Genomic DNA, 22190 nt, shown 5'->3' with positions numbered 1-22190 from the left:
AAGTGAAAATATACAAGTAGAAATTCATTATTTCAATGTTTAAAGCATCACCATCCTATCCAACTTTACCCTTAAAAAATGTCTTTAATATTTTTTTCATTTAAACGTATTTATATGTATTATTAAAAATATTAAAAATAATGAATTTAAAAAACAATATACTTATTTATATTTTTAATAATGATAATAATAATAATAATAACAATAATAATAATAATAATAATAATAAGGTTTTTGTTTGTATAAAAAGCTCTAATATTTTTTTTGTAGAAAAGTCTGAATATTTTGGATCAGTTTATGAAATATTCTCAAATTAATTTGTTATTGGTTTCAACCGGTCAAAAATAGTCAAAGTGCAAACTTTTGCTGGTTTTTAAAATTTTTTCATAAACAAAAATTAATTTAGGATTAAAACGTAAACTAGGCCAAATTTTGGGATTTTATTGGAGATTTCTCTTATTCTTAGGAATAATGTAAAATGAATTCCATTTAAGTACTGAAATGTAATTAAAAAAAACTCAACTTCATATATTTTTGATAAAATTACAAAAATGTTCCTATGGTTTGTAAAATTCTATGGTTTTGGTCTAAAAGTTGTGGTGGTGCACCACTGGTCTAAAATTGGATCTTTTTTATTGGTTTTGGTTCCTATCAACTTAAAAAAAGACTATTATGCTCTTATAATTTGTTTTTTTTCATTTTTATTATCTATTTTTAATAATTTCAAAAAAAAAACACCTATCATACTTATTTTTCCATCCCCGTTCAGACCCCTACTCCATCCCCAATTTACAAGAAACTTGGTTGTCATTTATAACCTTGATCAAAAGCCCTCTAAAATCATCGGTGCATCTACACTTGCCTTCCATTGTCGGCAAATTCCCCCACTTCCTCTCTCATCCCCCTTTAACCTATCGACACATTCTCGACGGGGGAATTGATTTCTAAAACCATTTCTAATATTTGGATCCAAAGGGGTCAGATTTTTTACCTGAAAAGATTTGCAGGTTTGTTCTTGATTTTGGTTTGGTGTAGTTTAGTGTTGAATTTCAATTTGATTTAGAGATAAAAGTTTGTGGTTGTCAGATATGAAACATGAAAAGTGGTTTGATTGTCGACGAGAAGAGATTGACTGGTTGTCTTCTCCGATAATGTTCATTATTTGCATAAATCTAAAGGAGATAGAAAAACAAAGAGAGAGAGAGAGAGGGAGGGAGGGAGAAAGTGTGTGTGTGTGGGGGGGGGGAATAATTGGGGTGGGGTGGGTGGGATTTTTTGGTGATGCAGATCCAACAAGTAGTGATGGTATGATGACGGTGATGGTCTAATAGGTAGTAATGTTTGACAAGCGACAGTAGTCCGACATCTTTCTTATCAGATTCATGTTTTAGGGAGTAAAAAGGTGAACGAGATGACGATGATGAACATACAAGGAGGGCATGTATTATTCTCCAAATCTAGGGTACCACGACTCGTTCTAGAGTTAGGGCATTAAGATCTAAAAAACCCTAGCGAACATGACGGAGGGGGTACAGTGGTGGTAGTTTTTGAGCACACCACAAAACAGAGAACAAAGAGAGATAAAAAGAGAGAAAGAAATTGATAGAGAGAGATTCAAAGGAATGTAGGTCGATGGTGTTCTTAGATGCAAGCATTAACAAAGGGAGATGATGGACTAATGGTGGTACTGTTGAGCGAGCGAGAGAGAGAGAGAGTAAGTGGGTGGATGATATATTTTTTTCTTTTTTTAATCAAAATAATAAGAAAATAAATAAAAGAAATTAAAAATGTTTATTTAAGGGTATATTGGTCATTTTAAGTTGGGTGTGGACCAAAACCACATAAAATGTCAACCATAAGGACCAAAACCACACAAGGTATCCATAATTTGACCACTGATGGACCACTAAACTTTTTTGGACCAATACCACATAATTTTGACAACATATAGACCATTTTGCAATTTTGTCTACACTTTTATTAATACAGATGGAAACGGGGGCGGGAAATATCAGGACCCCAATCCACATCATGAATCCCTTTTCCAATCCTGACCCTCATCCCCATAAAGAAATATAAATCCAACGTGGAATTGGAAATTTATTTTTCTATTTTAATATAAAAACTTTTACATAAAGAAAAAACTCTAAATTTCAATTTTACCAACATAAGCTTAAATATTTTCCAAAATATAAAAATATTCATAGATTGCATAAAATTTATAAACATTTTTTCTATTAAATACATACATGGAAAATGAAGTACAAAAAAATTATCAGAATGATATTTGAGGTAACAATAAATATATTAAGGAGAAAAAAATATACACGAGGTTAAATTAGATAAATGAATAAAGAACAATATAATTTTAACCAAATAATTATTAATGAGTTAGTTACTTGGATCAAATTTTATGTATTTTAATATTAATATATTGGTCGTGTTCAAGGTAAGAGACTAAGGGTATTTGCAACCTTAATTTTTTATTTGAGGGTTTCGTGTTTCCAGCCCCATCCTCGTTCAACTTAAGGATTCCCGGTCAAACCGATTACGAATTTTGTGCTTCCCATTATGTATGGGTTTTTTTTTTCTAGCCCTATTTATTAAAATTATTTATTTAAAGTGTTTATTAATTTATTATGATTATATAAAGTATTTAAACAATATTTATTGATTCAAATAAATTGTTGGTAAAGCATGTATAATAGTAAACATATATTATAATTTAATATTTTTGTCATTTTATTAGTCTATTAATTTTGTCTTCTAATTAAATGTTATTTGTAATGGTACAACTCTTTCAATAATTCTTTTTTTTAATGAATATAACTTATTGAGTCTCATCTATTATAATTTAATATTTTTGTCATCTTACTTTTTTTTAAAAGTATAATATTTAGTTGTTTATTAAACATGTCATGTTTAATACAAAGTATTTTAAATAAATATTACAACTAGATATTTATATAAAATTTTCATAAATGAAAAACTATGATAGAAATAATTAATTAGTTAAAAAATAAAAAATATTTAAAACTAAAATATAATTAAAGAGGTAAAATTAAAACATGATTAAAGAATAAAATGTTAAGTGTGCAAAACATGTTATTACATTGACTATTGAGTGGTTAATAACAAAAACAACATACTCTCCACGCACATAAATGATCAACAAAATAACATTTATCTATAAAAAAAGTTTGTATCGAAGAGATCTTAGTAAGTTATTTCTCTTAATTTGTGTTTTCTATTTCAATTCAATTCTTTGCCTCTCTTTACTATAAAAAACACAATAAATTAAGAAAAAAAATACATATTTTTAGGCGTGTTTGGCACAGAGCTTTTGGAAGCGTTTAGGAGCTTCTAGCTTTTAGCTTTTGATAAAACGCTCTAGTTTAAACAAAAAGCTTCGTTTGGCAGTACGAGCGTTTAGCTTTTAGTTTTAACAAAACGCTCCAAGGGCGTGTTTGGCAAAAGAAGCTGTTAGCTAGAAGCGGGTAGCTGGTAGCGGGAAACTATAACTTTTATTTGTTATATGAATGTTTGGCAAAAGTAGCTGGAAACTTTTGAAATATATAAAATTACATAAAAGGACAATTGATTAAAAATAAATAAATATATAAATATATTTTTAAGGGTAATTATGGAAATTGATTTCAAAAGCTCATGAGCGTTTTGTTAAACGCTACATGAAGTAGCTTTTAGAATCGGAGTGTTTTGTTAAAACTAAAAGCTAAACGCTCGTACTGCCAAACGAAGTTTTTTGTTTAAACTAGAGCATTTTGTCAAAAGCTAAAAGGTAGAAGCTCTCAAACGCTTCCAAAAGCTTCATGCCAAACACGCCCCAATTCTAAATGCTACTTCATGTAGCGTTTAACAAAACGCTCATGAGCTTTTGAAATCAATTTCCATAATTACCCTTAAAAATATATTTATATATTTATTTATTTTTAATCAATTGTCCTTTTATGTAATTTTTATATATTTCAAAAGTTTCCAGCTACTTTTACCAAACATTCATATAACAAATAAAAGTTATAGCTTCCCGCTACCAGCTACACGCTATCAGTTAATCCCTACCCGCTTCCAGCTAACAGCTACTTTTGCCAAACACGCCCATAATGTTGTGACCAATGTTATAAAAATCGGTTTGAACTGGCTGGACTGGGAACGACAAGGGTTCAACAACTATCAGTTTTATGTGAATTTCTAAAACGGATCGAACCGGTCGGTTTCTCCCAAAACCGTGCTAAACCTATGTCATAGAACTGGTAAAAAAAACATTTTGATCCGGTTTATTGGACTTGGATGGTTAGGTTTTACTTGACCCATTAAAAAAATAGTCAATTTTCAAAGAAAATTGAATGACTTGAAATATCAGGTTATCCAAAGTGTACCATCAATACAAATCACTGTTAGATGTAGATTGACGGTTAAACTAGTTGAACCGAAAATCAATCATCAAAACGGTTCGACTAAAAACCGGTTTTTAAAGACCTAACTTGGCCAACCTTTGGTTGGCTTGCATGTCAAACATTGATTATGATTAGTTACTTTGTTTTATTTATTTTAGGAAAACCAACTTATTGTAAGATATATTGTATAAATTAAATAAAAAAATATAAAAATTTGCATATTTATTCTATATGTAAAGAAAATGCTAAAAATATTTAATCTGAAAAATAGATAACAAACACTAGCAATGGTTAGTTCCATTTTAAATGAAATAACTTTTTTTTATATCTTTTATAATCCTATATTGAGTTAAATTGAGTTGCTAATAAAAGTGATGCACAAAACTAAGATTTTGAACTAGTCCGTACCTGTTTTTAACCGAGTCAGTCCTTATTCAGTTTTGAGACAAAAATGTTTGAATTGGTACGACCGATCTAATCTGGTCCCCATTTAGCACAAATTTACCAAAAAAAAAAAAAAAAAACCGAATATCCAAACCCAGGAAACATTTCCTTCTTATTTAGACAAAGCCAAAGGCCCCATTCATCAGTTTCAACTACAAGACATCATACATGCTAGTCATGATCATGTCCCAACACAAAAAAAACAAAACAAACAAACAGGTCAGAGTTGAAAAGTTTTACATAACATAGTCTTGATGATACACATCACTCAAAGTGACCAGTCAATGTGGTCAACAGATGAGTCATATCGCCTTCCCCCACCATGTAGACCAAGTCCAACCTCACCAGAGTAGCCACCACCAGACTGTGGGACGTGACCCAAACCCAAATGGGCATCATGGGTCTCGTATACCCAGCCAGTGGCGGTGGTTGAGTAGTGAACCTCAACCATGGTTCCGGAACCAGCTCCGGTTCCGGTTGTTGGTTGATGAAGCTGGTGCACATATGCACCAACTTCAGGGTTGATATAGTACTCATGGCTCAGGGATTGGTTCCTTGAGCCAGATGAGTGATTTGACAGAAGAGAGAGAGCACAGTTGGAGTCCTCATGGACTCCATTAAAACACCCTCCTGGTGGAACATAAGGAGGTGGATTATCCAGGTTGCTTTGCCATGGAAGCGGTGGGAACTTTTCTCCAGCAATTGGGAGGTCGATGGCGGCTCGAGGCGGTGGTGCCGCCCTTGTTCCTGGCCACTGAATCCTTCCTCTTGAGCATGACGAAAAGTCCATTAGAAAGCCTCCAGAATTCCCATTGTTTTCTGTCATTCCACCTTTAAACCATTGGTAACAACTTATAGAAAAAAAACGTACATAACATGGGACAATATTATTTTTTTTCACAAAACACCATTGTTTTTTTTTTTTTCAAAAAAAGTACCATTAGAAGGGAAACAAATGGAATTTTAATGTTAATGTTCTTAACTTCTTTTAATGTTACGACATTGAAACAAAACTGAAACTTGGTTATTATTTAATGAAATTGTTTCAATAATTAAACCTACCACATGTCCACAATATGTCAACATAAAAAAGTTGTACAAATTTTCACAACAATGGATTAAAATTGAAAGTTGAAAAGAATTAAAAGAATATCAAACCAAAGATTGAGGAGGAGACAGTTCCATAGCGAGTGGATAGCAGAGATGGCTTTCTTCTACGTTCATTGTGCCCAGCCAATCGTCTCCTGCAGCTTCTTTTTCCCTGGTCAAACTCTGGTAGTTGATGGAACCTGATGATAAATTATTTCAAGCCATTTTTTTGTTTAGTACTTATAATGTATTATTGTTCATGCATAGAGTACACATGATAATGCAAATGGATGGTGAAGAAAGGAGAATGAAAACTTCTTCATAGCCTCTTCGAGAAGATTGCATACAAGTTTTAGTACTTGAAAAAAGGAACTCCAAAAGATAAGGAAAAGGGCCGAAGTAATAGAAATAGCAACGTACTTTTTCATTTATCCCCACTTAGGTCAATCATTAACTTGTTGACTTCTTTAATTCGTAAGTTTTGCTGACATGTCATCTAGGTGGCATGCATGTGACACATCATCAAAGGGTTAAGGTAATAGCATAGGAACATACCTTTTCATTACTCCCACCGATTATTATTTTTTATTTTTTGTACTTACTAAAGTCAATGTACTTGCAAAATGCATTCTACTCACTTCACTCATTAACTTGTTTGATTGGTAAGTTTTGCTGACATGGCGACTAGGTGGCATGATCATCAAAGGGTTAAGGTCATAGAACAGGAATGTACTTTTTCATTTATCCCACCTTCATGCAACTTTTTTTCTTATGTACTAAATTATTGTACTTGCCTTGTATATCTAGTCTACCATTCACCTATTTTTTTATTATTATTATTATTATTATAAAGATGGATAACCAAAGTTGGTGCCTAAAGATCAAAACAAACATAAATCATACAATGTCTTATGGTCATATTGAATAGAACCTTAAAAACCCTAATAATAAACCAAAATCACCAACAAGATAACCTACATATGCTTTTTAAGATCTAGTATCTTATTTCTTGGCATTAGATCCTTCCTAAACAAATATATATCTTTTTTCGACTAATGATCAAATACCTTAAATACCCACCCCCTAATAACACAGGTTTGAGAGACCTAAAGGATCAAAATCATTTATTACCAATAATCAAATAGGTAAACTTGGAAAGGCATATTTCCTATATAAGAATGTTAGCGTTTAGCAACACCCAATCACAAAATGTATATAGTGGACAAAAACATTCTCATTAGCAATCAACATGACAACACATAATGTTTCTTCCTTCCTATTGATGAGTTTCTTATTTTGGGCAGCAACAAATTTACCTTAACTTTCCTGTTATAGAGAAAGCTCTAAAAAGATACAAAAATAATAATAAAAACCGAAGGAGGGTTTGTGAGTTGACCTGCTGCACTGTTGGCAGAATCTCTGTTCAAGGCCATTAACAATGACCTTAGCCGTTTTCGAATGAGCACCACAAACTTTGTGCCTTGAATAGTAACTTTTAGCATCACTCAGATCCAGATTACAACCTTCCACCTGACACCTCGGTGGTTGCTGTTGTCCAAAACCACTCACCACCCCACCAGCAGTTCTCCCTTTCTTCTGCGGCCCTCCAGCAGCATCGCCGCCGCTCGCCGGAGACAACCCATCATCGGATTTAACCTGAGCTCCAACTCCCACATCCTCAAAATAGATTTCTTTCCCGAATTGCAAACCAATTTTGAGCAGTTGCGACTCCGAAGAACCACTCGAACCACCCATCTCCATAGTCTTTGGGTGGTAGGTGATGCTGCCCTCTTTTGCTAGTTGTTGTCGAGCTCAATCATCGTCTTTTTGTGGGTCCAATACACAGTACTTTTAATTAAAAAGTTTCAATATATGATTATATATAACAACAAATAGAGGCAGACACACACACATATACATACATACATACACGAAAATCAAAGAAAAAAAATCAGATATACAGAGAGAGAGAGAGAGAAAGAAAAGGGAAGTACTGGTATTTTGACAAGACTCTTGGTGTCTCCAGCTGATGATTAGCTTATTGACAAGAACGTTTTGGAGGGATCAAGATTGGATTTTTGTTGCGGTTTAGGGTGAAGCAAGGCTAACAGGTGGTACTCTGTGCTAAATGTTTAGTACCTTCAAACATATGTGAATATTATCGCTCCTTTTCTGGTCACTGTTTTCTGTTCTAAACAAACCATTTTTTTTTCTTCTTGCTCTCTGTTTCCGTTTCCTCTTTGGGAGAATCAACAGAAAAAGTGGGTATCTACTGCCTATTCGATGCTAAAATTACAATTTTAGCCCTTTTGTACTTCCTTCTCAGTTCTGCCATTCACCTTTAAACCAATAACTGGTTGTTGTTGTTGCTCGCCTTGGGTTGGGCCCATTAATTTTAAAACCACATTGATTGTATATATTAATTGTAGAATAAATTTTAAGGATGATATTATTTTTTATGTTTTCATTTTAAAATATAACGTGATTCTGAAAAAAAAACCGTTATATAAAGCAAAAAAGTAAAACGTGTAACATAAATAAAACTATATTTTTGTTATTAAATAAAAAAACGCAATCAGTCCATATGATCTTTCAAAAGACAACTATTTTAAACTCTTAGGTTTTTGTGTAAGTGATTTCATTTCTCATGTGGTAAGTTTTTATGGTTAAAAAAAAATATTCAAAAAAATTCCTACTATTTTGGGAAACATTTTAATAAAGTCTTCAATTTTATTTTTTCAATAAAAACATAGTGTCTTTTTTAATTTTTTGAATAGAAAACCCCAAATACCAGCTAATTTATTTACTTTAGCCTTTCAGACCTGTTCAACAGATTATTAGACCAAATTATTAATTTTTCGAAAATAGTGAGACTTTTTTGTAGATTTCATCAAAGTTTGTATATAATGTATAAACATATTTTTACGTATTTATATCTATTTTTACATATTTGTGTTTTTTTTTTTTTAATTTTTATATGTATATATTTACATATTTTTATGTATTTTAAATGTATAAACATATATTTTTTTTACTTATTTATGTGTATTTTTAACCATTTTACATATTCTTTATGTATGTTTATATGTTATCTTTTATGTGTTTGTCCAATTTGTACAACTCCTTCGAGTATGTCTAGATATATTTTAAGTTATTCTCATTCGAGGTTTAATTCCAAATGCACTTCCGAATACGTAACTGTTATATGTCTTTATGTTGATGATATCTGTAACGCCCGTAGATCCGGGCTAGTCAATTTAGAGATAATAGGGGCCGAAAACGACTTTTCGACAAAAGATTATTTAGAGTAAATAATCTTAACCAAGTTGTAGTACATGTTACAAGGGTTTCGTACATATAAAGAGCATCGAAATCCGAGTTGTAACGAAGAAGTTATGACCCGTCGAAGTTTCGCGACGGAACCGGCACGATACAGGGAAGCGTAAACAATGAATTTACGATAGAGCGATATTTAGCCTTAGCGATCTAAATGAAAGTCATAGAATACGTTAAACCGAGAGCGTCCATAAAAAGAATGCCCAAATCTGACTTCGTATGAGGAAGTTATGATTTTTCGAAGTTTCGGCTTAGCAGTGTACAACACGAAATTCGAATATTAGATCGAGCGGTTTTTAGCCGACACAACCTAAACGAGAATCGAAGATCTCGTTATCTGTAACGTAGCGATAAAAAGACAGGCGAAAACGGACGTCGGATGAAGAAGTTACGAATTTTTAACGGACCAATCCTGTCCCGGCCTGTTAATAATATAACTTTTAAAATAAAGTCAAAATTAGCCGACGGAGTCTAAACGAAAGTTGTAGAGTACATTTCCGCCTTCGCATGGATATAAAGAACGTCAAAAATGGAGCTCGTACGCGAAAATTACGAATTTTTAAAGTTTGTAGTCGAAATTGTAAAGCCTGATAAGAACTTGATGACGTGGCCTCATCTCAACCGTCCATTGCTGATCGCAGAGCATCCGTCGGATCACGCCACGTCGCCTCGCCTTCGCTCTACACCCCGCGTACGAGATCCGGAACCCCCCGTGTTCCCTCGGTTCTTATCCAGTCCGAAGTGCTAGCTAGCTGTACGCGAGCTGGTGACCTTATCCAAGCCATACGCCCAACGTAGCCAAGGACTACGCCCAACGTAATCCGAGGCCTCACAGGCTATAAAAGGGGGTCGAGGCAGCCTTCATTTTCCACACTAATTCACTTCTCACTCTAGTTTCTTTATGTAACATCCCGAGATTCAGGTATATTCCTTTCATCCTTGTTATTTATTGTTTAGGCATGTTTAGTCCTTGAGTGGAGGGTTTGTAGCAAGTGAGTACGCTGCGCGTACTCACGCTCTTAATTTGGACGCGGAGTCGCCAAGGTACGTTGGGCGTACCTAGAGTTACGTCGGGCGTACCCGGCCCAGGTGCAAAAACCTTAATCCTTCTTGTGCACTATTTAAAGGGCGTTATGGATCATTCCTTAGCCTCCATATCAGTTAGTGAAACCCTAAAAGAGAGCCCCATCGTTCTTAGAGTGTGAGAGTGTTGATTTGAGCTTGTTGGTGCTTTAGTGGCTTAATGAAAGAAGAAGGAAGGGAGTTCTTGGAGGCTAAAGCTTGAGGTGCCATTTTGGATCTGAGATCTACAGAGGAAAGAGCTGCACTTGGAGGTATAAAGTTCAAAACTTTCCTCTTTTTTGGTTGTTGTTGTTTGTGTCCTTTTTAGGGCTAAAAACCCCAAAGGTGGAGACTTTATGAGTGTAAAGTGCTCCATGGTCTGAGATCTGTCCCCTTTCAGTGTTACTAGTGATTTAGAGCCATAAAGTTCCCATCTTGGATGTTACTTTGGAGTCATGCATGTGTTTTAAGCCTTCTAGAGTTGAAGGTTGGATCATTTTGGGAGTTAGTGACTTGTTCAGCCATGCAAAGGCTTAAAGTCATCAACTTTTTGGATTAAGGGGCTTAGATGGGGTCAGATCTAAAATATGGACGTAGGTCTTAACTGTTTAAGACCTCAAGAGCAAAAGGGCTGAAGCAGGGGAGTACGCCGGGCGTAATTCCTAGTACGCGCCGCGTACTGGGAGGCGCTCCCCGATTTTAAGGTGCAGCCGCGTACGCTCAGCGTACACATCTGGTACGCGCATCGTAACCCAGAGAGTTGACTTTTGGTTGACTTTTAGGGTATGGTCTATTGTGGGGCCTTTGAGCTATGAGAGGGGTAAAATGGTCTTTTACCCTTCTGAGAGTGTCATAAGAGAGCATAGTATAGCCTTTGAGAGTTATATTAAATAGAGTGTTATTTTCATATGATTAGGCGGAGGCTAGGCCAGCGTTACCGATTCAGAGATTTACCGAGATACCCAAGGTGAGTCTTCTCACTATACTTTACCTAGTGTGGTAACAGAGTTAAGAGACAAAGTATTATAGAGTTATATGCCAGTGTGATTGCATGTTATTATGTGTTGTGATTTATTGTGATATGTGATATGCATGATTCAGAGTTACAGAGTTGGGACTTTCGGGTCCCTAGAGTTAGGGCCAGAGGGCCCACAAAGAGTTGGGGCTGGAGGGCCCCATTGAGACAGATTGACCAGAAGGTCAACAGAGTTACAGCCTCGAGTGGCTATTATGTGATTATTGTGGTAATTTGGGGAACTCACTAAGCTTATGCTTACAGTGTTCAGTGTTATGTGTTTCAGGTACCAGTGATGACCGCGGGAAGGCGCCGACTTGATTCGTACACACATATGGGATTGGATGTATTTTGATCTTGGGAGACATTCGCGAATTAAAAACATGATGTTATGACATTTTATGAATGAATGGCTTTATTTAAAATGTGTTTTTCAAATGTGAAAAATTGTTTTAATTTTACGGTGTTACAAGTTGTATCAGAGCCTAGGTTTGAGGGATTCTGGTACACCTTCGGACATATCTAAACTCAAACCGAGGATTTGAGAAAATTTTGATAATAAAACAAGTTTTCAAAAGAAGAACTTGTGAGACAAACAGAGCAGAGTCGTGTGTACGAACAGCCAACGCCCGAACGGTGATTTCCCAAAATACCATTATTATAAGTGTTATGAGATATGATGTGATATGTTATATGATGAGCTATGATATGCATACTAGAGTAGACTAGGTATTCTTATTAGGACTAGAGTGGCCTGATATGTGATGCCTGAGTCTAGGAGTCTTGCTGCTATGAATATTTCAGAGTGGTTAGGTAGCAGCGAGGAGATTGTGAGAGATCTGTTTGCGAGTATCATATGATTAGAGAGAGTAGAGTGCTTGGGACTTGGGACTCTGGGAGGAGGACTTGGGGTGGATGCTGATGCGGTGTGGACAGTAGTATTGGGCCCGTACTACTAAAGACACCGGGTCAGTGCACAGTCCAAGTAAGAATCTTTGGAGTACCAAGGAACAAGTAGGATGGAGTACTCGAGTGTGAGTATACTCGAGCGAGTCCCTGATCTTATTCTTATGTTGTATTTCAGAGAGAGAGATCATGGTTGGGACTCGCCAAGCATCAGGGACCAGTGATATGAGGGATGAGGAGATCCGTAGGATCATCCAGGAGGAGGTGGCTGCGGCCATCAGGGCAGAGATACCAGAGATGTTTGGGTCTATCAAGACCAAGTTGATAGAGACATTTGATGAGAAGTACGCTGCTCTTTCTGAGGCTGCTGTTGCTGCAGCCACTGCAGCTATAGCTGCGACGAGGCCGCAGGGTGGTGATGCGTTGCTGTTCCGAGAGTTCAGCAACACAAAACCACTGGAGTTTGACGGGACCCAGGACCCGATTGCGGTGATGAGATGGATTTCAGACATAGAGGGGTGTTTCTTTACTTGCTCATATCCTGAGCATTTGAGAGTCCGGTTCGCGCTGAACCAGCTTCGCTTGGGAGCGAAGGACTGGTGGAAATTTGTGCGCACTATACGCCTGCTGAGCTTGCAGCAGTGACCTGGGAGAGGTTCACTGCTATGTTCCGAGATGAGTACGTTCCCCAGGTGGAGAGGGAGCGTTTGGCCCAGGAGTTTCTGACCCTCAATCAGGGTACTGAGTCTGGTACGATGATCACGAGGATGTTTCATGAGCGGGCGATGTTCTGCCCAGAGCACGTGTCCTCCGAGCAGGCACGTATGAGTCGATATTTGAGCATTCTGAGGAGGGACATACGTGAGTTCGTGGCGAACTCGACGTACCGGACATTTGCCGAGCTTCAGGCAAATGCCCGGAAGAGGGAGATAGAGCTAGAGACTCAGGCTAGGGAGGAGGTTGAGTCTCAGGGGAGGGATTGGCGACCGGTGCAGTCCCAACCGGTAGCCAAGCGGGCCAAGCCCGCCGATTCGAGGTCAGGGAGCCAGAGGGGCCGCACTTGTGTCAAGTGCGGCAAGAGCCACGACGGGGTGTGCAGAGCAGGGTCTTGCTACAAATGTGGTAAGGAGGGGCATATGGCCAAGGACTGCCCCAAGGGATTTGCAGTATGTTTTCACTGTAACCAGACCGGACACCGTAAGGCAGAGTGTCCGCAGTTGCGGGGATCAGCACAGGGAGCACCTCAGGGATTTGCCCCTGCCGCCATCAGAGCTACCGAGAGTCGGCCAGTGAAGGCCGAGGCGCCGAGGGCACAAGGGAGAGTGTTAGAACAATGTTCTATCAGGATCGTATGATTCTAAGCAAAATATAAATAAGAACGTAATGAAGAACACAAGTATTGCACTGAATATGTCGAATGATTAATGCAAAGATACCCCAGAAGAGCTCGATAAAGAACTTCAATCTGTAGAGGTATTATAGGGTTACAAGAATCAACGTAATCGACTATTCTCTATTATACGCATACATGCATGCATATATTTATATTAAAACCCTAACAACTTATCTAGATAAAAGGAAACTATTCTAGATAACTACGGATGGACAAGCCCAACCCGATTACAAAACCAAAAGGCCCAAGATGCAACACTAAAATACTTAACAATCTCCCCCTTTGCGTCCTTGGAGCAGAAACTTCATCCCCTTTTCACAACAGAGGGCTTTTTCACGGTTTCAAATATCCTCGGTATAATGGCCAGAATGTGATGTCTAAACGTTATGTACCACCGAAGCATATTTGTGAAGTTCTTTTTATCCGCTGCTGAGTTCTGCTTGCATCGATGAATGATATTGATTATATGCTCCAGACAGTCTGTTGAAAACAGATGCTTGTCAACCAAAGCAAACAAAAACTTGTGCCTCTCACCCTTCGTGAACATGACAGTCAAATTTGTTGAATCAATCTGCCCCAACTTCATCTGATTCACATCACCGAGCTTAGACGTTGGCTTGACAGACGGTTTCTTGTTCATCACCTTTGCTATCTCCTGATCCATAGTGGCAAGCTCATGGACATAGGAGGCCAACATTCTTTTTAGATGTTTTAGAATCGGCTCATACTCCCTTTGATTTGAGAGCAGAATGTTGTATCGCAGAATCCAATCATGTGGATTAAGGTTGGGAAGATCTGCCAGAGAAATAAAGTATTTCGTATTTGCTGTACCACGGTTGATCTTGAATGTTACATTCACAAACCTCCCAGCAGGTGACGGTTTCAGTACCTTGACTTTTGTAATTTTCTGTGCACTCCAAGTCAAGTACTGTGGTTGACCATTCTTCAAATAAAAATCTACTAACTCTCTGTCAACCTTCGGATTCGGATGAGGAACCTCAGCAGTGACATCGAAACAATGAAAGGTAAATGATTTTCTTGTGATTGGCATGTCGAACTGTGAGTCCTTTGAATTGTCACATTCAAACGAAGCAATCAGTTCCAACCAGTACATAGAAGGAAACTCAATCGCCTGATTGATGAGTGTATCTCTGTCCCATTCTGGAAACAGAGTATTCTTGCATTGCAAGATATCCACCTCTTCCTTATTCTTTGCCTCTTGTGCCACCTTCATCGTTTCATCAAGCTCTTTGTCCCTCTTCTTTCTTTTAAGAGCTTCAGCGATAGTCTCTTTAGTATCACTATCACTATCGGCTTGAACTTTCTTTCCAGAAACCGAAGCTAAATTATCCTTCAGTTCTGTTTTGTCTTTCAGATCTGCACTCTCTTCTCCCCCTCGTTTCGGAAGAAAGACCTTCTCCGAGATACCCTTCATCTCACTGAGAATTGTAATTGCAGGAAGGAGTTTGGACTGGAGATGCTTCCGGATGGTTAAGGTCAAGAAGGGATCATGAGCTTCAAGAAGAGTAGTCAAGATATTTTTCACATCACCAGCACAACTTTGATAAACTGCCCTTTGAGTCTTTAACAGAGAGATCTCTTTTTCTGCCTGGACCAGTTGAACTTTTTGGAGATCATTTGTAGCTTGGTGTTTTATCAGGTCCTCCTTCAACGTACTTTCTGCAGAAAGAGAAGCAAAACGAGAATCCAGAGATTGGAGAAAAGATGTGGATTCTGTTTTGAGATCATGTAACATCCCCCTCTGGCACGTATCACAATATTGTCCGCTTTGGGCGACTCGGCACGAGGACTTCCCAAGGGGTCACCCATCCTGGTACTACTCCCGCCCGAGCACGCTTAACTGCAGAGTTGTTATGGGATCTGCTGCCCTCACGGTTTTAAAACGCGTTGTGACAAGGAAGGTATCCACACCCCTTTATAAGGAAATGTTTCGTTCTCCTTCCAAGCCGATGTGGGATCAGATCTAACCCACTTTCACCCCCCATTATAGAGTTCGACGTCCCCGTCGAACACATCGACCCGTGCCCTAGCTCTGATACCATTTGTAACATCCCCCTCTGGCACGTATCACAATATTGTCCGCTTTGGGCCACTCGGCACGAGGACTTCCCAGGGGGTCACCCATCCTGGTACTACTCCCGCCCGAGCACGCTTAACTGCAGAGTTCTTATGGGATCTGCTGCCCTCACGGCTTTAAAATGCGTTGTGACAAGGAAGGTATCCACACCCCTTTATAAGGAAATGTTTCGTTCTCCTTCCAAGCCGATGTGGGATCAGATCAAACCCACTTTCACCCCCCATTATAGGGTTCGACGTCCCCGTCGAACACATCGACCCGTGCCCTGGCTCTACCCTATAATGGGGGGTAAAAGTGGGTTTGATCTGATCCCACATCGGCTGGGAAGGAGAACTAAGCATTCCTTATAAGGGTGTGGATACCTTCCCTATCACAACGCGTTTTAAAGCCGTGAGGGCAGCAGATCCCATAAGAACTCTGCAGTTAAGCGTGCTCGGGCGGGAGTAGTACCAGGATGGGTGACCCCCTGGGAAGTCCTCGTGCTGAGTGGCCCAAAGCGGACAATATTGTGATACGTGCCAGAGGGGGATGTTACAAATGGTATCAGAGCTAGGGCACGGGTCGATGTGTTCGACGGGGACGTCGAACCCTATAATGGGGGGTAAAAGTGGGTTTGATCTGATCCCACATCGGCTGGGAAGGAGAACTAAGCATTCCTTATAAGGGTGTGGATACCTTCCCTATCACAACGCGTTTTAAAGCCGTGAGGGCAGCAGATCCCATAAGAACTCTGCAGTTAAGCGTGCTCGGGCGGGAGTAGTACCAGGATGGGTGACCCTCTGGGAAGTCCTCGTGCTGAGTGGCCCAAAGCGGACAATATTGTGATACGTGCCAGAGGGGGATGTTACAGATCAGTACGAAGGGCTTCAAATTTTGTGGTTTCATCCTAAAGAGTTTTAGAGAAGGAGTCCACCGAAGCTTGATATTTGGCCGCATTTGTGTCAGTATGAGCTTTCAGAGAGTCAAGGAAAATCTGAGTTGTGTGAACAACCTCAGTAACCTCCTTTGTGGCCTTTGAACAAGAAGTGGCTGACTTATCAACTGCTTCTGTGGATTTCTCAATAGCATCAGTGTATTGCTTAATGGCAGTTTCCAAGAAGGCTTTTAAAACAACACTGCCATAAGCTTTGCTATCAATAAGCAGTCGATCCAACTTTTCATTGATGTCCTGTATATGTTGACTGGTGACAGGAGCATCAAGATCATTATTTGTTGGAATTCTAGAAGGACTGTAATACAACGAGTCATAATCCTCATCATCTCCACCAAGAGTAGCACCAGAGGTAGAGGATGGGGTTGGGGATGGTGGTATGTTGATAAGAGGAGTATCAATCACAGTAGTAGCCCCTGTATCAGATACATTGACTTCCACTGGGATTTTAGGAATGGTGGTAGTGATGGATTCGGTTATAAGAGGAGTTGAGATAGGTATAGTTGAGACAGGAACAAAGGTAATGATGGTTGAAGGGGGTAGAGAAGTTGGTTCAGTAAGAATGGGTGGTATATCGGTGGGAGCAGAAAGTGGAGCTTTCTGTTTTGGTGATGGAGGTGGAGTGGAAATTTTTGTGAGTTTAGGAGATGGGGGAGGAGTTGGAATTTTAGTAGTTTTGGGAGAGGCTGGTGGAGTTGGAATTTTGGTACTTTTAGGAGATGGAGGTAGGGTTGGAGATCTTCAAGGTGTGGGCTCTCTGGTTGAAACCTGAGGATTCTCCGCTTCTGCGTCTTGATCTTCAACCGTATCAGATCCAGGAGAAAAGTTCCCCTTGGGTCTGTTAGCCATCTTCTTTATCTTCTTCGGTTTTGATTGAGAAGAATCCCCTTCACCAGACTTTCGCTTTGAAGATTTTGGCTTACCCTCCTTAGTTTATTCTTTCTCTTTCTTTATTACCCGTTTGCCTCTGTTAGCAGGCTGACCCAAGGCATCCAGTGCGGCTTGTTGTTCTTTAGACAGAACCCTTGGACCAATAGGAGAGCGTTTACGATATTCGGCCATCACATTGCTTTGTGCCGAAACACACCTGTACATGGATTCCAGAATCAATCGATAGTGATGAAACTTACGTGGATCGGATATGATGATCTTCTTTGTATGGAATGAGGCAATAGAGGCAAGAAGAGCATCCTTCATGACAGGTATCTCCAAAGAATCCATGGCCTTCTTTGTAATCAGGGTCCAGAAACGACCACAAGAGATCTCTGAATGACGGGTCGTTGTGTTTAAACTCTGCACTACTTGGGACCAGATTATAGTGCCATAATCTAGGTTGATCCCGTTGTATAAACCATAAAGAATGGTAAGAAAACCTTTGCTTGTTGTGTCTGAACCACCACATCTTTCCGCCAAACCCTTGATTAGCAATGTCAGCAACCCATTCCATTGCGATGGTAAACACGATTTCTTGACCTTGGCAATCGTTGTAAGCACCTTTGTGTATCCCATCTCATACATCATCGAGAATAGTTGTGTTGTAGTGATGAAATCAGGCGAGATGATCGAAGAATCAACTGTAAGCCCCATAATGGAACAAAACTTCGCCTTAGAGATCGAGGATTTCTTGTCGTGAATGGTGAAGTAGATGTGATCTTTATTCTTGTCATAAGTCGCCGATGAGTAGACTTGAGATAGCAGCGACATTGGAACCGCTTCAACTTGGGTTAGGGCCAACAAAAGGGGGGGAATACTTTAGACATTCCACAACATATAACATATATGAGTCATATAGGAATGGCCTCATTTCGATAATCATGTTTTGGTTGGGTTTGATTGCAAGCAAGGAGGATGTTGCAGTTTGATCATGTGCAAAAGATGAAGTCGCCATTGATAAACGAAGAAGAAGATGAACAGTTTGAACGTGTAGGAGTGAGATAATTCGAGATTGGTAAATGACAAATAAAACGATCTCCCCTATTTATACCGTTGCCTGGAGAGAGAAAAACGTGATGATGAGGTTGCTAAAGCGTCGCCTGAAAAAGCGCGATTTGACAGTGTGGTTAATCCCAGGAAAACGTCAACACGCGTGGGTTTTGAAATGGATCAAATGTGCGCGCCGAAATCTTATCTTCATACCGTTTGAAATTCCATATATCCCCTTGTTTGGTCACAACCGATAACCAAAACTTATACCAAACAGTAATAAGAATGTTGGAAAATATTAATTTCCGTGCATAAGAGTGTGAAAGATAAAGAAATAAAGCAAGTGTGTATTTGACGTGAGTGATGTCTTTTTAGAAGACAGAAAGCAGAGGATTCCGGGCAAGAATCACTTCCTTCAAAGTCAAGAGAGACTTGAAGTGCTTGTGTGGTTTCCCGAAAAATACGGTCAACTGTTTGTTAATAAACATTGAAAGGCTTCTTTTGATCACAGGTATTGGGTGGCTTGAGTATATCACTCACCGTCAATTCGTTTTTTTTGGTGTCGGATTTTGGGTTTCACTTAGAACGTGGTAATCGTATCCAAGATCATAAACACAGATGTTGTGTAACCATAAACCTCGGTGGTAAAGACCGAGAGTCTCAAGGGTTACGTTAGTGAACCGAAAGTAGATGGAGAATATGAGGAGGTGGTTTAGGAACCGAATGTACCTTCTACTAGATAAGTGTGACAGAGCAGAGAAACTCTTAACTCATATGAGAAGAGTAAGGTAGCTCTAGACCGAGTGAGGTAAAATAGCCTGATTTGGAAGAAACGATGGGTATCGATCGAATCATTAAGGCTTACTCAAGATCATAGAGGCTTAAGACAACATACAACAGCATGCTTCTAGGGACCCTTAACTAGGTTGTGTGAAAGTTGAAACATACCTACTTTAGATCTATCGACGATTATACTTGTGTTTACCTATTAATGACAGACATCAAACAGAACAAACAAGCAATTGAAACAAATAAAAAAAGATAAAATATTTTTGGATTTTTGAAATTTTTCTGAAAAAGAATAAAAACAGAAAGATAAAATATTTTTGGATTTTTGAAATTTTTCTGAAAAAGAATAAAAACAGAAAGACTTACAAAATATACAACCGAAACCTTATCTTATTAATGAGAGAAGCAAAATAGATCGATCATGCAGTTTTCCTCTGTTCCGGAGAATTACGGAGACGAAATAGACAGAGCGGTCTGTCCATGTCGGTTCCCCAAAAATCTAGAGCAGAGATAGACCGAGCGGTCTGTCTATTTCGGTTGTCTTAATTTTAAAGAGAGATTTGAGGATTCGGTACCGACTCTCCTTCCATCATACCCAAACCTTGTAAGATTTTATTGAAGGTTGTTTCTAGTAAGGCTTTAGTAAAGATGTCTGCCAGTTGATCAGCAGAACGAACAAAATGTACTTCTACGTTCCCGTCTTCTACATGATCCTTGATGAAATGATACCTGAGTGCAATGTGCTTGGTTTTCGAATGTCGCACTAGATTATGACAAATCCTGATTGCACTTTCAGAGTCACAATAGAGAGGGATCTTTTTCATACTCAGCCCATAATCTCTTAACTGACTTTGAATCCAAACAACCTGAGTGGTACATGATGCGGCAGCAATGTATTCTACTTCTGCTGTGGATAAAGAAACACAGGTTTGTTTCTTTGATTGCTAACTGACAAGTTTTCCATCAAGGAATTGACATCCTCCGGTAGTGCTTTTCCTGTCCAATCCACATCCTCCAAGATCAGCATCTGAAAAGGCTTGTATGAAGAATCCAGATCTTGCAGGATACCAGAGACCTAGAGATGAAGTCTTCTTCAAATATCGAAAAATATTCTTCACAGCAAGCATGTGGGGTTCTCTTGGATTAGCTTGAAACCCGGCACAATAACAAACAGAAAACATGATATCTGGTCTACTAGCTGTTAGATACATAAGGGATCCTATCATTTGTCGATAAAGAGTTATGTCCACAGCCGGTTTCTCCAGGGATGGAGTTAGCTTGGTGTCGAATTCCATAGGAACCTTTACTTTTGAATCACCCTTCATTCCAAATTTAGTCAGCAGATTTTTGGTGTATGCTTCCTGGTTTATAAAGATACCTTCTGGTCCCTGTCTAATATTCAAACCGAGGAAAAAGTTAATTGGACCCATTGTGCTCATTTCAAATTTAGTCTCCATCAACTTTCTGAATTCAGCGGTTAAGCTAGGATTCGTGGAACCGAAGATGATATCATCGACATAAATCTGAACAATCATCAAATGTTCGCCTTCCTTCTTTCGAAAGAAGGTTGGGTCAACCGAACCTTGTTTAAACTTTGACATTTTTAGAAAGCGAGTAAGCGTTTCATACTAGGCTCTTGGTGCTTGCTTTAGCCCATAGACAACTTTATCCAGCACATAGCAATGATCCGGGTACTTTTCATTCACAAAACCAGGTGGTTTCTCAACATAGACAGTTTCTTCTAATTCTCCATTCAAGAATGCACATTTGACATCCATTTGGAAAACTTCGAAGTTCTTGTGAGCGGCATATGCTAGAAAAATTCGAACAGACTCTAACCTTGCCACAGGAGCAAAAGTTTCTTCATAATCAATCCCTTCTTCTTGACAATAGCCTTTTACAACCAACCGAGCCTTGTTACGAATGACATTCCCTTGCTTATTCCTAAACACCCATTTCAAGCCAACAACAGAGGCATCTTTCGGTGTAGGAATCAATCTCCAAACTCTGTTTCGTTCGAATTCATTGAGCTTATCTTGCATTGCTTGAACCCAATCAGAATGATCAAGTGCAGCATTTACGGTTTACGGCTCTATTTTGGAGATAAACGAGTTAAACATACAAAATTCCACTTTACAGAATAATGCTCTTTGTTTCGCGTTCAACTGAGATCTAGTAAGAACACTTTCGGAGGATTCACCAATAATTTGCTCTTTGGGATGGTCTTTTGTCCATTTTGCTAGCGGAGGATAGGTTGGATCATATTCTGGATTTAGTTCTGCTTCAACTTCTACTTCAACATCTGACTGATCCCTTTCACCTTCGTCAGCAGAACTGTCACTTGTTTTCTCCTTCTCCCCCTCGACTGGCGAAGTGAAGGCTTTGTTTTCAGCAGAATCGGCAGTGGGTATCTCCCCCTCGATTGGACTATCACCTGTTGATTTCGTTTCAGTTGTTTGAGTATCAGTTGAACTAGCAGATATTGGGGCGGAATTGGGATTCCCCCCTCAACAGGAACTTCAGATGGTTTGAAAGTGGTAGAGTTCTCCCCCTGGAACGTTGAATCGGTGTTTGAAGTACTAGGTGATGGTTTAGGAGTAGGTGTTTCGTTTTCCATTGATTTGGCAGCTTCGTCTATGACCTTCTTCAGATTATCTACTTTGTTGTCTGCTGCTGTTGCCTCCGAATGTATTGCCTTTTCTGGTTCATCAAATAACCAAATGTATTCATCAAACAGGTTGGATATTGGAACCGAGACCTGTCCAGATTCCGAAAAGATGTCTCCTGAA

The 22190-nt window shown here is 38.8% G+C and overlaps 1 protein-coding gene across 3 annotated transcripts; it reads right to left on the bottom strand.

Annotated features, from left to right (window-relative positions):
• Positions 1 to 4944: 4944 nt before the first annotated feature.
• Positions 4945 to 8244, bottom strand: SPL9 (squamosa promoter binding protein-like 9). 3 transcript variants are annotated; one of them, XM_079019292.1, is made up of 4 exons: positions 7943 to 8244; positions 7345 to 7796; positions 6018 to 6148; positions 4945 to 5690 (listed from the first exon to the last, which is right to left on the bottom strand). In XM_079019292.1, exons 2-4 carry the CDS (start codon positions 7707 to 7709, stop codon positions 5128 to 5130), a joined length of 1059 nt encoding a protein of 352 aa, XP_078875418.1. In that variant the 5' UTR covers positions 7710 to 7796; positions 7943 to 8244; the 3' UTR covers positions 4945 to 5127. The 3 variants fall into 3 exon arrangements, with proteins under 3 accessions (XP_078875418.1, XP_078875419.1, XP_078875420.1); XM_079019293.1 differs by having other exon boundaries at positions 7345 to 7771; XM_079019294.1 differs by having other exon boundaries at positions 4945 to 5678; positions 7345 to 8242.
• Between the last annotated feature and the right edge of the window lie 13946 nt (positions 8245 to 22190).

Source organism: Lactuca serriola, chromosome 9 (genome assembly GCF_051521515.1).
Source record: "Lactuca serriola cultivar US96UC23 chromosome 9, Lser_US96UC23_V15, whole genome shotgun sequence".
NCBI classification, from domain to species: domain Eukaryota; kingdom Viridiplantae; phylum Streptophyta; class Magnoliopsida; order Asterales; family Asteraceae; genus Lactuca; species Lactuca serriola.
Note: the sequence above shows the minus strand (reverse complement) of the source record. Positions and strands in the feature narration are given on the sequence as shown.

Excerpts from the sequence above, each read along its gene's own strand:
- SPL9 (XM_079019292.1), bottom strand. The coding sequence starts at position 7,709 with ATGGAGATGGGTGGTTCGAGTGGTTCTTCGGAGTCGCAACTGCTCAAA. Across the intron at positions 6,149-7,344 it reads TTCTGCCAACAGTGCAGCAG|GTTCCATCAACTACCAGAGT; the intron begins GTCAACTCACAA and ends ATTTATCATCAG. Across the intron at positions 5,691-6,017 it reads TGTCTCCTCCTCAATCTTTG|GTGGAATGACAGAAAACAAT; the intron begins GTTTGATATTCT and ends AATGGTTTAAAG.